At 50.7% G+C, this 16,772-nt stretch overlaps 1 protein-coding gene across 5 annotated transcripts in view; it reads left to right on the plus strand.

Annotated features, from left to right (window-relative positions):
• The window catches only part of PCSK6 (proprotein convertase subtilisin/kexin type 6), a gene marked incomplete at its 5' end in the record, with an annotated part of 190,494 nt that overhangs the window by 114,490 nt on the left and 59,232 nt on the right, over nt 1–16,772 (plus strand). For all 5 annotated transcript variants that reach the window (XM_082649011.1, XM_082649010.1, XM_082649012.1 and 2 more), the window contains 3 exons: nt 1,780–1,880; nt 5,998–6,101; nt 7,871–7,988. In XM_082649011.1, the coding sequence (XP_082505137.1) occupies nt 1,780–1,880; nt 5,998–6,101; nt 7,871–7,988 (323 nt within the window). The remainder of the gene's footprint in view (nt 1–1,779; nt 1,881–5,997; nt 6,102–7,870; nt 7,989–16,772) is intronic.

Consider the following 16,772-nt stretch of genomic DNA (forward strand, 5'->3'; position numbering starts at 1 on the left):
GCTACAATGCAGCGAGTACCGACCTGCGAGGGATTGCCCGGTGCTGAGACAGGGCTTGTGATCAAATCAGTTGCACTTCTAAAGAGGCATCTCTCCCTCATTCATCCACTCACTGAACACAGCCAAGTACCAAGCAGGATGTAGAGTTTCAGGAAGGGGCTGCCCGCCTCCCTGTGGGGAGGCCCCTCTACTCATGCCCCTTTCTCTGAGGCTGGAGAGCCAGCCACGGGCCTTACCTGCTTTTGGGAGCTTGGTGTCCTGCCCACACAATCTCATTTTCCCTCACTGGCCACCTTTGACTGAGTACAAGCATGTGCCAGGTGCCAGCTGTGCTTTCACAGGAGCCCCGTGAAGGACTTGGCATTAAGCCCCTTTGCAGATGAAGATCCTGGGGTCAGAGAGGTTGCATCCTCATCCCTGCTCCCTTGCCCTCCCCAATGTCAAGGTCCTGCTGAACTAGGAGCGGGGGAGGAGGCTGGTCTCCACCAGCATCCCTGTCGAATCTTCCTCTGTGTGTGTGACACGGGCTGGATCCCTCTCACTGGTGATGGTCGGCCCAGCTGAATCATGAGGAAGGAAAATGCTGTGTTTGGAAGAGGATCTGTACTGTTACCACAGGGGAAATTCGTTCTCAAGGGTTTTGCAGATGGGTTGCTGGAGGCTTACGGTTGGTGGGTATATTAGTCTCCTATTGCTGTCATAACAAATTGTCCCAAACTTCGCAGCTGGAAACAGCACAGCTGTGTCATCTCACAGCTCTGTGGGCCAGAAGTGCTGCAGCCTCCACTGGGTCTCACGAGGCTGATGTCCAGGTGTTGGCCGGGCTGTGTTCCTTTCCAGAGGCTAGAGGGAGAATCCATTCACTGTTCATCCAGGGTGTTCACAGAACTTAGTTCCTGGTGGTTATAGGACTGAGCTCCTGTTTCCGTGTGGGCTGGCTGCCGAGGGCTGTTCCCAGCTTCTGCGGGCCACCCATGTTCCTGGCTTTTGTCCCCCCAGCGCCCTCTTCAAAGCCAGCAGGGAGGGTCAGGTCCCTCCTAAGCCTCATCTCTCTGACAGACTTTTAAGGGCCCTGTAATTACATCTCCGACTTAAGTTCAGCTGGTTAGCAGCCTTAGTTCTACCTGCAAAATGCATGGGAGTCACACTAGGGCCAGTGTCCCATCCAGCACAACAGGCGTCTCCCAGCTGTACCCACGCGTGCTTCTCCGTTTCAGTTCAAAGGGAAGGTGCAGTCAGGCTGGACTGTGGTGAGGCCCAGAATCAGTGCCCACCCCCGTCACCGAGGGACACAGGTGTAGCTCCTGCTGCAGACAGAACTGGGTGCTCTGGGACACTGTCAGCTACCTGGGAGGACGTCCTGGTGGAGAGAGTGCTCTGTGACCTTCTCTGACCAATGGCCGATCTCTGGCTCACGGCAGAGATGCTCTCTGGGCCAGACGACACCAGCACGTGTTTCCCTGCTCTGAAGTCTGGAGTGACTTGGGGGTTGTTGATGGGGGCCCTGGCAGGGGGTCTTGGCGTGGAGGCCCCTCTGTTTCATTCTGTCTCTCTGTTGAGTCTCGGACTGCATCTGCAGTGGTGGGGGGCTGTGGCCTTAACCCCCTGTTCCTACCCCGCCATCACCATGTTGCTGCAGGGGGTGCCAGACACGCGGAAGCCTCCGTTGCTAAGGTGTGTCTGCATAGCACCTCTTCCATCCCTGGGGCTAAGGTCACGCCTGCCCAGGGGCAGTGTCCTGAGCAGCCTCTGACCCGGCTGCTTGCTGCCCCTGCCCAGGTGACCACGGATCTGCGCCAGCGCTGCACCGATGGCCACACCGGGACCTCTGTTTCAGCCCCCATGGTGGCCGGCATCATCGCCTTGGCGCTGGAAGCAAAGTAAGTTCCCACCTACCTTCCCTCCTTTTCCTTTTTTTAAAAAAGTGTTTATTGTGGTAAAATACACATAACGTAAAATTTATGTTTTACACACCATTTTAAGGGTGATGCTCGTTAAGCACATTCACTGTTGAGTGACCGTTGCCGCCAGCCATCTGCAGAACATTTTCGTCTGCCCAGACTGAAGCCCTGTACCCGTCAGATAGCTTCCTGTGTGGTCTGCTTGGGCTTAAACAACAGAAACGTACGATCTCACAGTTCTGGAGGCTAGAGGTCTAAGATCGCGGTGTCGGCAAGGCTGTTTCCCTCTGAGGCCTCTCTCCTTGACGTGTCAGTGGTCACCTTCTCCCCGTGTCCTCACGTGGCCTCTGTGTGTGTGTGTTTAGATCCTTCTGTAAGGACACCAGTCACGTTGGATCAGGGCCCACCCTAATGACCCCATTTCACCTTAATTACAGACGCCCATCTCCAAATGCAGTCACGTCTGAGGTCCTGGGGGTCAGGGCCTCAACGTGTGATTTTGGGGAAGGGACGCGCAATGCAGCCCATAACACTCCCCATTTCCCCCTCACCCAGCTCCTGCCAACCACCGTTCTAGTTTCTGTCTTTATGAACCTGACTCCTCTCGGACTTCAAATTTGTGGGATCACACAGTGTTTGTCCTTCTGTGTCTGCCTCACTTCACTCAGCATAGTGTCCTCCAGGTTCACGTCAGGATTTCTCCTTAATGGGCATGAGTGGCTTCTTCCCTTCTCTCCCGTTTTCAAGCTCACAGTCTCCTGCCCTTCGTAGGAGCACAGGGAGCCGGGGGGGGGGGGGTGCCCCAAGCCTGCACCGCACCCCCAGACCACACTTTAGGCTGATACAGCTGTCCTTTGTCAACTGTAGTTCATAAGTTGACAATACGGTGGTGATGTTTTATCTGCTTTAAGCTGAATGAAAGCCCTAGAGTTGTCAATGGGTGGAAGGTTCAGAAGAAGAGAGTCTACTACACATACAGTCATGGGATCAAAAACAGATTTTAGTTTAAATATCAAAACTGGCTCAGAACAGCCCAGCCCTTTGAAGGAGTCATTTGCCGCAGGTGAGATTTTAAATGATTCAGCAGTTATATTTGGGTTGCTGCAGTCCTTCTAATTATGTATGTTTGCTCGTTGATTTGCATCAGGCGAAAGAGCGTAAAACTCAAATGCTACCCATTTCACAAAGAAAGAGCTAAATATCTTTGATTTTCAGGCCAAAATGATAGCTTCTGTGTCCTGAGGCTCATTTAAAAAATGCTAAATAGTTGCTTGTGTGGGAAGTTGCTTTCATATACTTGGTGATTAGTTGTTTTATATTTTCTTTCCTTCCTTATTGGAAACATGGAAGGAGTTTTGTTAGTTGAAACTAAATAGAAAACAGACCCCGCTTTGTGCCGGATTGTCCCATTAAACTTGGCCTGTGGACTCATGAATTCCCCAATCACTGCCTCATCGTTTTAGCTCATCCTCAGAATTTTACAGGTGGTAGGTCAAGCACACGTCATTGGAAACAGCGTCCACTTAGAGCATTTAAACACATAGGGTTGGTCCAGGAAGGAACTTGGTGTAACCAGGGGCACTGCCGGCCTCAGCTGAGGGGCTTTGGAGGCCGGGGTAGTATCTGGACAGCTGCTCACGTGTGCAGCAATTTTGCTGTGGAAGGAGGCCGGGCAAAGCCAGGTCACCTGGGGGGAGAAGCTCTCGGGGGTGCAGGAGGCCTGCAGGCAGCATGTGACAAGGATGAAGGAAGAGCCTTATGTGTGAGAACCACCCCCAAGGCCTAGCAATCCCTTCTTCACTTAAAAAAACATTTTTTTTTTTTTTAACATCTTTATTGGGGTATAATTGCTTTACAATGGTGTGTTAGTTTCTGCTTTATAACAAAGTGAATCAGTCATACATAAACATATGTTCCCATATAAAAAAACATTTTAAACACCATTTCTTAGACATGTTTTCATACAACTATATATGTGATTTCAGTACTATCATCAAAAATGAAATGGAGTTTCTCCTAGTAAGATGGTTTCTCACATCCTCCCTTTCGAAACCCTTTCTGTGTCAGCTCTGAAGCCCAGGCTTCCTGGCATCTGTGCTGAGCTCCCGGGGGGCTGGCTTTCTCCATCCTGGGTGGACCCTGCAGATGTGAGGGGTGACGAACCCGGCCAAACAGGGGAAAGGGCGGCAGGCACATCTGCCGTCTGGAATCCAAAGCCTATGCGTGCGCCTCTCCACCAGAGGGCAAGGCCGTGGGCCACTCGGGGACTCAAATCCTCCTCTAACAGTGAGGCTGGCTGTGGTCCTCAGAAGGGCAGTGGATAAGGGGAGGATAGCAAGTCAGCTTGTGCCAAGAAAAGGTCTGGAAACTGTACTGATGGGAACAGTTGAGATAGGCAGCCAGGAGGCCACTGACTGGCCGGGGACCAGCACAGTGTCAAGAACGTGGTGGAGAAATCAGGGGAAGCCAGGGCTAGAGCCCAGAGAGCAGGAGACCCCAGGGAGGAGGAGTACACAGGCCCCCCAGGACTCAAGCCACAGGTGAGCTTCTAGTACTAAAGCAGGCAAAGCATTTGTTGGGAAAGTAAAATAGTGCAGCTGCTGTGAAAAACAATGTGATGGCTCCTCAAAAAATGAAACAAAGAATTACCATATAATTTAACAATTCCACTTGTGAGTGTGCACCCAAAAGGACGGAGAGCAGAGACTCGAAGAGATATTTATACAGCCATGTTCACAGCAGCATTACTCACAATAGCAGAAGGTGGAAGCAACCCAGATGTCCATCAGTAGATGAATGTGGTCTATGGAATGTCATTCGGCCTTGAGAAGGAAGGAGGTTCTGACCCCTGCAGCAACGTGGACGAACCTGGAGGACATTATGCTGAGTGAACTAAGCCAGTCACAGAAGGACAGATACCTTGGGACTCCACTTCTGTGAGGCACCTGGAGTCATCAAATCCATAGAGACAGAAAGTAGGATGGCCTGGCCAGGGGCCTGGGGGAGGGATAGGGAGTGAGTGAGTGATGGGGGCAGAGGTTCAGTGGGTTAAGATGATCACGTTCTGGAGATGCACGGTGGTGACGGCTGCATAACACGGTGAATGTGTTTAATGGCGCTGAACTGTACGCTTAAAAACGGTTGAGATGGTACATTTTATGTTACATATATTTGCAGACACACACACAAAGAGTGGGCAGTTGGAAAGATGCCTGTGAGGACTGGCCAGGGCAGGTGCTATTTAAGAAGAGGTGGCGAAGGCTACGTCCAGGGAGCTCCCGCTGTTTTTTTTTTTTTTTTTGGCTGTGCTATGTGGCCTGCAGGATCTTAGTTCCCCAACCAAGGATCGAATCCATGCCCCCTGCAGTGGAAGCACGGAGTCTTAACCACTGGACTGCCAGGGAAGTCCCCAGGGAGCTCCCATTCTTGTCTGTGTTGCGGTCCTAGTGCTGTGGACAGAGCAGGGTTCTGAGAGCATCATTGTCAGGTGGATCCTGTTTTGAGGAGTGTTGAAAAGGCAAGCAGATGTATCTTAGTGTCCAAGGTATCTCATCTCTGCATTTTTAATCGTGAGCAAGTGTTCTTTTAATGAAATGTTTCTACTCTGCACCAAAATGAATATATTGTTAATGTAGAATTACTAAAATCTCAAATTCTAGTGTGTGGGCAGTGGTCCTGGACATGGTGTCTGAGTAGGTGATGGCTGGGCGTGCCCCGGCCCACGGAATGCTCACTCACATGGTAAAGACTAGTCCAGATTGTCCCAACACGTGCTGATACGTAAGGCTGTCCTCTCCCCGGGGCCAGAGTTTGCCATAGAGCCTCATACAGACTCAGGTGGATCGTGGTAGCAAGGCTAGGCTTTAACACTGTGGGTTTTTGGTCACCCATTGTACTATCTTATCTTAGGGTTTGATGACTAGAAACCGTTCTTTACAAAGAGGTTGTGACGTTGACCCTTGACAAGGAGGGGAGCCTGCGGAGCCTTCCTCAAGTCCAGGCACGAGGCCGGCTCCCAACGCCCCACCTCTGATGGGCCTTGTGGCCGCCTTACAGACCCACATGAGTACAGCCGTCTGTCCTTGTGTCATTGCAGCAGCCAGCTGACCTGGAGGGACGTCCAGCACCTGCTGGTGAAGACGTCCAGGCCGGCCCACCTCAAAGCAAACGACTGGAAGGTGAACGGTGCTGGTCATAAAGGTGCGGCCAAGACTCCGGGGCTGGGTGGGTCCTGACCTCCTGGAGCCTGTATGGCGGGGACATGAATTTCTCAAAAAGAACCCCCAAATAACATTAAGTACGTGTCACAAGAATGAAAGGTAGAAATCCAGGAGTTTAATAAGGTCACTCAAGTTCTGGGCTTGCTAAGCCTCCCGACTTCTGCCACGTCAGGGGCCACCTGTACCAGTATGGACTTCATGGTTCTCTTTAAATGGGCTTGCCTATTTTTTTTTTTTTTTTACACAGAGAAGTATATTTTAAAAGGAAGCTCTGTTACATCTAGTTAATCATGGGTTTGATGTGTAGTTACGTTTTTTCTAATGCACATTAAAACAAATCCATAATTATTAAGATACATGATGTTTGCTTATGTGCCACCTAAGGACAACTTGCATTCTCAGCCCTGGGTAGCTCTACAATTTTGAAACTATCCCTCAGTTTCCTGACCTGTACAAGGAGGACATTGAGATAGTTATATAAGTTACTTTCTAACTATAAAACTTCTGTCAGCAAGCCCTTGTGTTTTAAAAGGGCTCTGTCCCCATCATAGCCTGGGACAGACCCAGGTACCATGAAATCAACCCACAGTCCAGGCTTGTGACCCAGATATTTGGAGCCTCTTGAGCAGGTTATTATAGGACTGTGCCACTGGCTTTGTTTGTCTTGCTTCTTACCAGAGATACTTGAAAAAGATTTACATTCAGCCATGGTATGTTAGGGAGGACGTTTTTTCCTTTTCTTTAGCTCAGGTCCCTCTATTTCGACACCAAGCCTGATACTACTCTGAAAAATACAGGTCAAGCATTGTTACCCTAAGTTCCGAGGGACATTCCTTTTAATAAGGAGGCCATTGATTAGGCCTGATGCATCCTTGTGTTGCAGGAATGTCTGTGGTAGTGGCGTGCTGCAACAAGAGCTGACCTACATTGCGATTTTGGCCTAATTAAATAGGAAAAGAGATTGTATCTAGTTCTTGACCTTGCCTCTTAAATTCAACTCTGAAACTCTCCTGCGTTGGCCAAATTAAACACCAGCTTGGGCCAGCCTGTGTGCTGGGTGATGCTGCTCTCCCTGAATGCCCTAGAAATTCAGCAGGGAGAGCAAATGGCAGAAGAGATGAGCAGAGCCTTGTTTTATTGTGCTTATTGCACGTCGTGGTTGCGTGAACTAAGGTGTCGCATGTTTTGCTTTTCATGTCCGGCTCAAAATTCGGGGAGCGCAGATGCCAGGAAGTCCCTTTTTTTTTTTTTTTTTTTTTTTTTGCGGTAGGCGGGCCTCTCACTGCTATGGCCTCTCCCGCTGCGGAGCACAGGCTCCGGACGCGCAGGCTCAGCGGCCATGGCTCACGGGCCCAGCCACTCCGCGGCATGTGGAATCCTCCCGGACCGGGGCACGAACCCATGTCCCCTGCATCGGCAGGCGGACTCCCAACCACTGCACCACCAGGGAAGCCCAGGAAGTCCCTTTAATATAAAGAAACTCGCCCTCATCTTACAAAAAGAAAGTACTAGGCCCTCTCAACACTTCCTTTATTTTGCACCAAAATGGGACGTATTTTCTGCCCCTCGCTCCTGACCTGAAAGAGTTGGGAGAGTAAAGCAGCTGGGAGTGTCCTCAGAAGGACGGGTGCTGTGGCCCGGGGCTCTCAGGCGCTGGCAGGGGCCCTGCAGCCCTGGAGGGACACAGGTGGCCTGTCCCCGGACGGTGGTGGCAGTGGGGACCTGGGTCTGAAGGCCCTGTCTTTTCAGTTAGCCACCTCTATGGATTTGGCTTGGTAGACGCGGACGCCCTCGTCATGGAGGCCAAGAAGTGGACTGCGGTGCCCCTGCAGCACAGCTGTGTCGCTGTCACAGACAAGAGGGCCAGGTGAGCTCGGTTCTTCCGGTGTGTCCTTTGGACTCTGCTGGAAGGTATTTCGGGGATGGGGGAGATAGGTGTTCACACACGCATTCCTGTGCACATCGGTGAGGACATGCGTGTGTGGGTGCGTGCAGTGCGTCTGTAAACATGTCTGCATTTTTTCTTGTGGATTGTGAAGCAGGGAAAGGAATCGATTCTTAATCCAGTACTGTTTTGAGGCCTTTTGCTGTCATTGTAGTTTCCCCTTTTGTCAATTGCTCCATTCTGAGGCGTCCATCCCTCAGCCTGAACCCCAGCCTAGGATTGGAACTTCTTAGCCGTAATATTTAGCAGAGCCACCCAGACCTGGGAGCTGCCCTGCTGGCTGGGGGCGATGGGCAGCAGCGCCAAGCGGCCTCCTAGAGGCTGGAGCCATAGCTCTGGCAGCTCCACCGGCCCCGAGAGTCCGCAGTGAGACCCCATTGGTCCTGGATCAGGGTGGCAGCCCCGGCTTCTTCTCTGTGGCAGGAGAGGGTTTAGTATCCAGAGTGCACAGCAGCACGGTGTCGCTTTTATCTGGACTCAGATAAGCTTAAGGTGTAAACACTGGGATTTTTTTTTAACATCTTTATTGGAGTATAATTGCTTTACAATGTTGTGTTAGTTTCTGCTGTAGAGCAAAGTGAATCAGCTATATGTATACATATATCCCCCTATCCCCTCCCTCTTGCGTCTCCCTCCCACCCTCCCTATCCCACCCCTCTAGGTGGTTACAAAGCACCGAGCTGATCTCCCTGTGCTATGCAGCTGCTTCCCACTAGCTATCTATTTTACATTTGGTAGTGTATATATGTCCATGCCACTCTCTCACTTCGTCCCAGCTTACCCTTCCCCCACCCTGTGTCCTCAAGTCCATTCTCTTTTTTTTTTTTTTTGCGGTACGCGGGCCTCTCACTGTTGTGGCCTCTCCCGTTATGGGGCACAGGCTCCGGACGCGCAGGCTCAGTGGCCATGGCTCACGGGCCCAGCCGCTCCACGGCATGTGGGATCTTCCCGGACCGGGGCACGAACCCACGTTCCCTGCATCGGCAGGCGGACTCTCAACCACTGTGCCACCAGGGAAGCCCTCAAGTCCATTCTCTATGTCTGTGTCTTTATTCCTGTCCTGCCCCTAGGTTCATCAGAACCCTTTTTTTTTGGGCGGTGGGGGGGATCCATATATATGTGTTAGCATATAGTATTTGTTTTTCTCTTTCTAACTTACTTCACTTTGTATGACAGACTTTAGGTCCATCCACCTCACTACAGATAATTCGATTTCATTTCTTTTTATGGCTGAGTAATATTCCATTGTATATATGTGCCACGTCTTCTTTATCCGTTCATCTGTCAATGGACACTTAGGCTGTTTCCATGTCCTGGCTACTGTAAATAGTGCTACAGTGAACATTTTGGTACATGAGTCTTTCTGAATTATGGTTTTCTCAGGGTATATGCCCAGTAGTGGGATTGCTGGGACATATGGTAGTTTAAAAAAAAATCTGTACGGAATTCCCTGGCAGTCCAGTGGTTAGGACTCCCCGCTTCCACTGCAGGGGGCACAAGTTCAGTCCCTGGTTGGGGAATTAACATCCCGCATGCTGCGTCGCATGGCCAAAAAAATCAACTGTAAAGTAAATAAAATAGCAAGAATCCTATTCCGTTAGGAGAGGAGATCAGATTACTCTCCTGAATTCTGCTGTTGCCGCTGTCCATTGTATCCTTTTCAGAATGGTGTTACTCTAGGCTTTAAAATCGATGAAGAATGGAATGCATTTCTTTCTCTTTATAACTGTTTATTACCTTTGGAAAATGTGTGTTTGAAAAGAAAAAGAAATGATGGGGTGATTAAAAGGGATTCTTGCTTTATCAACAAAGATAGATCATTCTCTTTGAGCTCACCCCTTCCTTAAAGGCATCTACCTCTTATAGTATGCCCTTCTGCTATAAAATGTTGAGAAAAGTGTTTCTTGCTGATGCCTTGCATACAGTAGAAATTCAGAAAGTATTTGTTGGATGAATAGCCACAGAAGGATCTTTTGAAAAAATTGCATTTCCCTCCTGCTGCTAATTGTGAAGACTGACTGCCGGGTTATCCCTCCAAGGCCTGAGGAGCTGGTAGGCCAGCAGGCGAGTCTCAGCCTTGACATTTGAAAGCGTCGTTTTCTCTGGGGAGCCTTAGACTGTCAAACTCAGGAGAAAGTGGAAGGTTTTCTGAGATTAAGAGGCCTTTTGCATTCTTTTGCTTGGTTATTTGGAAGACCCCTGGCACACAGGCACTCAAGCTCCAGGTTAGGTGGTGCTGGACTCGGGGGCTGGGTCCCACCCGCGAGGCTGCCCTCTGCCCTGCCGCGTCCAGGCTGCAGCCCTTCCTTTCCACTGGCCTCCCCGTTGGGGCAGCTCCTGAATGAAGCATTCTTCTGCTGCCAGAAATAGTTTTAAGATGGGAGAGTGGTGCCTAGGTGGCGAAGGGTTGTTTTTATTTTTATTTTATTTTGTTTTTTAAGTGCTGGTACACGAAGTCTAGACAGCATGGGTTGAGGGACGCAGCCATACTACACAGTGTGACATTGTTCCTGTCCTTTGAGGCAAGGTCCCCGCAAATTCCAGCAGACGGGAAGAATCGCACTGCTGTTTCTAAGGGAAAATCATCTTTACGTTTAGCAGTTTCAGACTCTCTGGAATATTCAGCCAATCTGCTGTCCCAAACCTCAACTGCACATTCAGTTGTTCCCAAGGACATAAGGGCCGAGAGAGAGACAGACAGCCAGGTGCTCCCACGTGGAAGGGAGATACGTGCTTAGCCCTGATAGCCTCATCTCCCGGCAGAGCTGCAGCCTGCCTGCCAGGGTCGCTTGAGCCAGAGCTGCTGAGCACCCCCAGTGCTTATGGCTGGTTTCCTTCATCAGGGTTCTTGTGTAGCTTTGCCTAAGCTGCTGGGACCGTTTAGCTTAAAGATGAAAAGGAAGTCTTCCCGCACGCCTGCTTCTCCCTCTGCCTCTCCCTGCTCCCTCTCTGCAGATGTTTCTTGATCTGGGGGTCCCCGAAGACGGCTGTCCACTGTCTTGGCCTCTTTCTGGTTTTTCCTTCTCATTGTGGAATCTTAGGATGCCGTGAATGTCCCAGACCTGGCTTCAGTGCTTCCTGTGGAGAAGAGCACAGAGAGAGGGAGGGAGGAAGGGGGGAGGGGGCCTCTTTGGCCGCCCTTTGCGGACCCATGTACCCATGGGACACGTTTCCCTGTCTTCCCTCCTGAATATAAGGACCAGGCCACCCTACTGTGACCTTCAGAGAACAGTGTTCCTTGCTATTAAGTGCAGGCGTCCTGGCAAGGACTGTGGCCACACCTGCCAGTTCTGCGGTGACGTCTGAGCCAGGGGGCCTGGGTGTCCATGGTCACGTGCAGGGCAGGAATGAAGAGCACTGACATCCTTCTTAACAACTTTGAGCCTCAGTTTCTTCTTCTGTGACGTGGGGATGTAAAACAGCTCCCAAACCTCACACCCTGGTTGGGGGTTTTGAATGAGTGAATATACGGGGAGTGCTCAGAACAATGCCTGGCTCACAGTAAGGGCCTGATAATTGCCGTCCATCACATTCACCCACGTATTTACAAGCAGCGTTGTTATACAAGGACATCACATGCAGTCTGGTTTCATGAAATACCAGAACAGTAAACAGCATGTGGTTAGTGCACAGTTAATTCTTGAACATCTAGAAATAGATGGTCTGCTCTGTAGATAAACCTAAATATTCAGAGCTTTTAGTTTTGACGTATATTTTGTGTGGTGGGTGAGTTCTTTAATAAAAGACAAGCCGCACTAAACCACGGGCTGTCAGGATGGTAATCTTCCAAACCTGCTGAAGCTGAAGACGAGTACGTAAGTCCTCTTTGCTTTGGAGGACTCTGGCTGTCTTTCCAGCGCGAAGTTAGGAGACATGGATGTCATAGACCGTGTCGCTGTAGCCTGGGTTTTTAAAGATGCGAGGGAAGTGCCGGCTAGAAAATCCTGCGAGTCAAATAAGATACTTAAAAGCTGGGCCTCGTTTTCATTCACGGGAATTATACTAAGCTTGATTTTCTTCTTCACTTTTTCAGAAAGGCTATAAAAGTGTTCACTTTATCCTCCTCTATCCGACACCCACAGACTTCCAAATAATTCTGCACAGGCAGATGGCACTGGTCATGATCCTCTTTACCCTCCTGGAATTGACAAAAGTTCTGAGGAGATTCAAAACCATCTGTGCCCAAGACCAGGCAAGAACGTCTTCCACGTGTGTTTGAATGTCACAGCAGAGAGTCGGGCTCAGCGCACATTTTCACGGGTGTCATCTGTAAGGCCCGTAACAAGCCGTTCTCTATCGCAGACGTGCCCGGCGAGTTCAAGGGATTTCCCCTCCTGCTGCACCGACACGCAGCACTCGCTGAAAGCTGCATAGGCTGTGCTTTCCCCGTGGGTGCCTGAGAGGTGGGTCAGACACCACGGCCTGTTCCGGGGTGGGGTCGGTGACAGGCTGTAAAGAGATGGCCCAGGGAGATCTGGCAGCGCCTCGGAGTCGGGGGGCCTGGCCTCTCTCGTTCCTCGCCGCGCCCACCCCTGCAGGCCCCTCTCTCCTGGCGGCTCCCTGACCACCTCCACGACCCCAGGGACTTCTTACTGTGTCTCAGGCGAGACGGGCTAAATCCCCCACCCCCAGTGCCTAGATGTACAGCATTCAGAGTAGGGGTGTCCGCGTGGCCTTCCTGCAGAAGTGAGCGAGTACAGCTTCCCCCGACGGGTCTGTGATGGCAGCCCCCAGCCCCCGCCCATCACAGCCTCTCTCCTGCTGTGCTGCGGGCCTTTCTGCTCCTCTTGGCCTGAGCCTGACTCTAGGGTGCGGCGTGGTGCCGGACAGAGCAGGCCAGCTGAGGGACGCCAGCAGGGCCCGAGTGGTCCCCCAGGGCACAGCGGGTGCCACGCTCATGTCTGAGCACAGGCTGGGTCCCGGGCAGGATCTGCAGAGAGGGTGGCCCTGTGACTCCTCGGGTCATGGCCGTGGGGACCGGCTCCCTGAACAGGATGTACCCCAGGGGAGGACAGCCCCGTTAGGGCCGAGGGGCAGGCGAGGGTAGAGGGGTGTCAGTGCTCTTCGTTGTGACCACGGGCACCCAGGCCCCTGGCTCAGAACCCACACGACCTCACGCAGAACTGGCAGGTGTGGCCACAGTCCTCACCAGGACGCCTGCATTTAATGCCAATGAACACCGTTTTCTGAAGGTCACACTAAGGTGGCCTGGTCCTTCTACTCAGGAGGGAAGACAGGGAAACGTGTCCCTCTGGGCAGGAGCGCATCCCAGGAGCTCAGGCAGGATGGAACCACGTCCCCCAGGACACGTTCCCTCCATCCCTCTGCATCCCGGCTACGGGGCACACTGGCACTGAGACGGGAAGGTACCTTGGCCTTGGCTACCTGCAGGCTCCTGCAGTCTCAGTCAGCTACCACCACCCAAGGGGCCGGGCCCTGGTGTCAGTCGTGCAGCAGGTCAGCTGGGCTGGCCCGGAGCACCTGTGTGGCTGGACCCATGCCGGCCCGACTCCAGGGCTCTGCAGGGGGGCTGTGGCACACAACTGGGGCTCACGGCTCTTCAGGCAGCTAGAAGCCCCTCTTTCCTGCTCTGTACTGTGCAGGTTCCCTGCCCTCCCAGCCCCTCTCCAGGGCATCTGACCCATGCCCGCCGGCTACTGTATGAGGCCGCTGCTCCTGGCTTCCTCCATCATGGCATCCTACATGGGCCTGGGTGCCTTGAGGAAACTCAAGGGGTGCTCTGCAGTCCTGCGCTGGGGATGACCGTACCCAGGCCCTTGACCTTTGTTCTGTCTCCTCATATCCCTTTAGTTAACTGTTTGTTTTCCTGCAGCCCTTGTCCTCCTTAGCTTTTTTTTTTAAGACTTTTTGATGTGGACCATTTTTAAAAAATCGTTATTGAGTTTGTTGCAATATTGCTTCTGTCTTATGTTTTGGTTTTTTGGCCACAAGGCATCTTAACTCCCTGACCAGGGATCAAACCTGCACCCCTTGCGTTGGAAGGTGAAATCTTAATCACTGGACCACCAGGGAAGTCCCCTTATCTTATTTTTTGATGCAAACCTGTTTCCCCAGGCTTCCCTGGTGGAGCAGTGGTTAAGAATCCACCTGCCAATGCAGGGAACACAGGTTCGAGCCCTGGTCCACGAAGATCCCACGTGCCACGGAGCAGCTAAGCCCGTGCGCCACAACTACTGAGCCTGCGCGCCACAACTACTGAAGCCCACACGCCTAGAGCCTGTGCCCTGCAACAAGATTAGCCACCTCAATGATAAGTCCACGCACCGCAACAAAATGTAGCCCCTGCTCGCCACAACTAGAGAAAGCCCACGCACAACAACGAAGACCCAACGCAGCCAAAAATAAATAAATAATTAACCAAAAAAAGAAAAAACCTGTTTCCCCCACATTGTGAGCGCTCCCTACTTCTAAGACAAGCAGTTGAAGTTGAATGATACCATGATTCTCATTGTTCACAGTAGTTGTGTTCTATGATGTCACTACAAATGCTGACTTCATGAATGCAGCACCGTCTTCCTGGGAGCCTCTGGTCACGACACTTTTGTCAACCGGTCAATACAGAAACTTGTTTTATATGTGTTTCTGTCTAGAGACACTTTAAAGTGTATAGTTGACTTATTTGACAATGAGCCATGGTCGGCGGCACTGTAACTCAGGCCTGGATGATGCCTGAACCAACACATGGATTTTCTCCACAAGCCACATCAGTGCCTTCCTGTGCTTAGGATGCTAGCCAGCACTGCAGCACTGTGCTTGGGGCCATTTTAAACAGTGAAACCACCAACAGAAAGCACAAAAATGTGAAAAACGTGGCACTCGGTAGACCAGAAGAAGGACATTTGTTTATAGTATGAGCTTGTTTGACCTCAGCTGGGAACACACACACTGGGCAGTTCACATATTCTGCCTCTCTCTCTGCAAATGACCACAAACGCACCACAAGTATTGATTTGAAGTTATAAATAAATTTTAGTGAGTAGGTGAATTTGCAAATATGGACTCATGATAATGAGGATTGACTGTAATTTCCTTGTCTCCCCCCACCCCCATCAGATTGAACCTTAGAATTGGAAGGAATGTTTAAAGTCAGCTGATTTAGCCCCTTCATTTCACATAGAAGAGAAATATGTGCCATAAATTTAAACACTGTGTGTTTAAAACACCTTATAGCCCAATTAATCATGGGCAGCCCTGTCCGAATTAATATACTGGATTAGCCTCTTTTTTTTTTTTTCAGCTCAATTTTATTTGCAGCCTAAATGATCGTCTGTGGTTTGATAATCAAAAGTAATTTCATCTAAGGAAAATCCTAAATGTGGACTAACCTGAGTAAGAAAGTCACAGAATCGCTGCCTCAGACTCTCATGACCCTCTGTCCCAAAACGGTCATCCTGGAACATAGACCCAGGAAGTGACTCAGAACCTCCTTGCTGTCCCCATACAGATGGCCCCAGGCCCTCCCACAGGCCATGTTGCCTTCCTAAGTCTAATAAGTCTGTGCCCATTAACCCCTCTCCATCCAATCATGACCCTTTAGAAGGTCGGTGCAGGGATTTCCTGGTTGACCTTCTGGTTGACCTTCATGGATGACCCTCCGTTGTCATGGTCCTCGGCTCTGCAGCAGCCTCTTCTCCCCCAGACAGATGCCAAATACCACAGGGGGAAGGACACTGCTGCTTTCTGGTTCTGCTGGGTCTCCAGCTCCACGTGACCTCAGGACTGTCAGGGGAGGAACTGAGCACTGCCCGCTTGGCCCCAGCCCTGCGCGTGGAAAGGTGGCGTCACCCTGGGGATGCTCAGGGCCAAGGCACAGGTCTGGCCTTGCAGCTGAGCTGGGAGAGGTCTTCAAGGTGGGAGTGAGGAATACAGGCAGACCTTGGAGATATTGTTGGTTCAGTACCAGACCACTGCAATAAAACGAGTCACATGAATTTTTTGGTTTCCCAGTGCATATAAAAGTTATGTTTCCAATGTGCCGTACTCTGTTAAGTGTGCAACAGCATTATGTTTAAAAAGACAGTGTACATACCTTAATAGAAGATACTTGATCGCCAAAAAAGGCTCACCATGATCTGAGCCTTCAGTGAGTCATAATCTTTTTGCAATAGTAACATCAAAGATCACTCATCACAGACCACCAGAACTTTTAACAATAATACTGAAGTGTTTGAAGTATTGTGTGAATTACCAAAACGTGACAGTAAGTGAGCGGATGCTTTTGGAAAAGTGTCGCCGACAGACTTGCTTGTCACAGGGTTGCTGTAGACCTTCAATTTGTACAGAACGCAATTAAGCCAAGTGCAGTGAAAGGAGATCTGCGTGTGCTGACCTGTAGTGGCTTCCCAGCTTGAGCAGAAAGACGCGGGGAGGGAGAGAGCTTCTGCCCATGGCCCACCTTCTCCTGCTTTTCCCAGCCACTTGATTTACTAGAAAACATTTCTGCCTCTGGCTTTGAATGTCACTGATGCCATAAGAGTCTAAGCGTTGTGAGCGCCTTGAATTTAGTAAACTGCGAACTTGTTTCTATGCATTTTCAAGCAATTAGATGGTATTATGTACTAGAGAATACTGGAGGGAGGTACCAGGAAGTTACTATGAAGCCTTTGGGCTGGTCAGGAGAAGGGAGCTGCTGAGGGCCCTTAGGATGAAGGAACATCTGGAAGGTCCATAATTAAGTCTGACATG

This window comes from Grampus griseus (genome assembly GCF_964374135.1).
Source record: "Grampus griseus genome assembly, chromosome: 2".
NCBI lineage: Eukaryota > Metazoa > Chordata > Mammalia > Artiodactyla > Delphinidae > Grampus > Grampus griseus.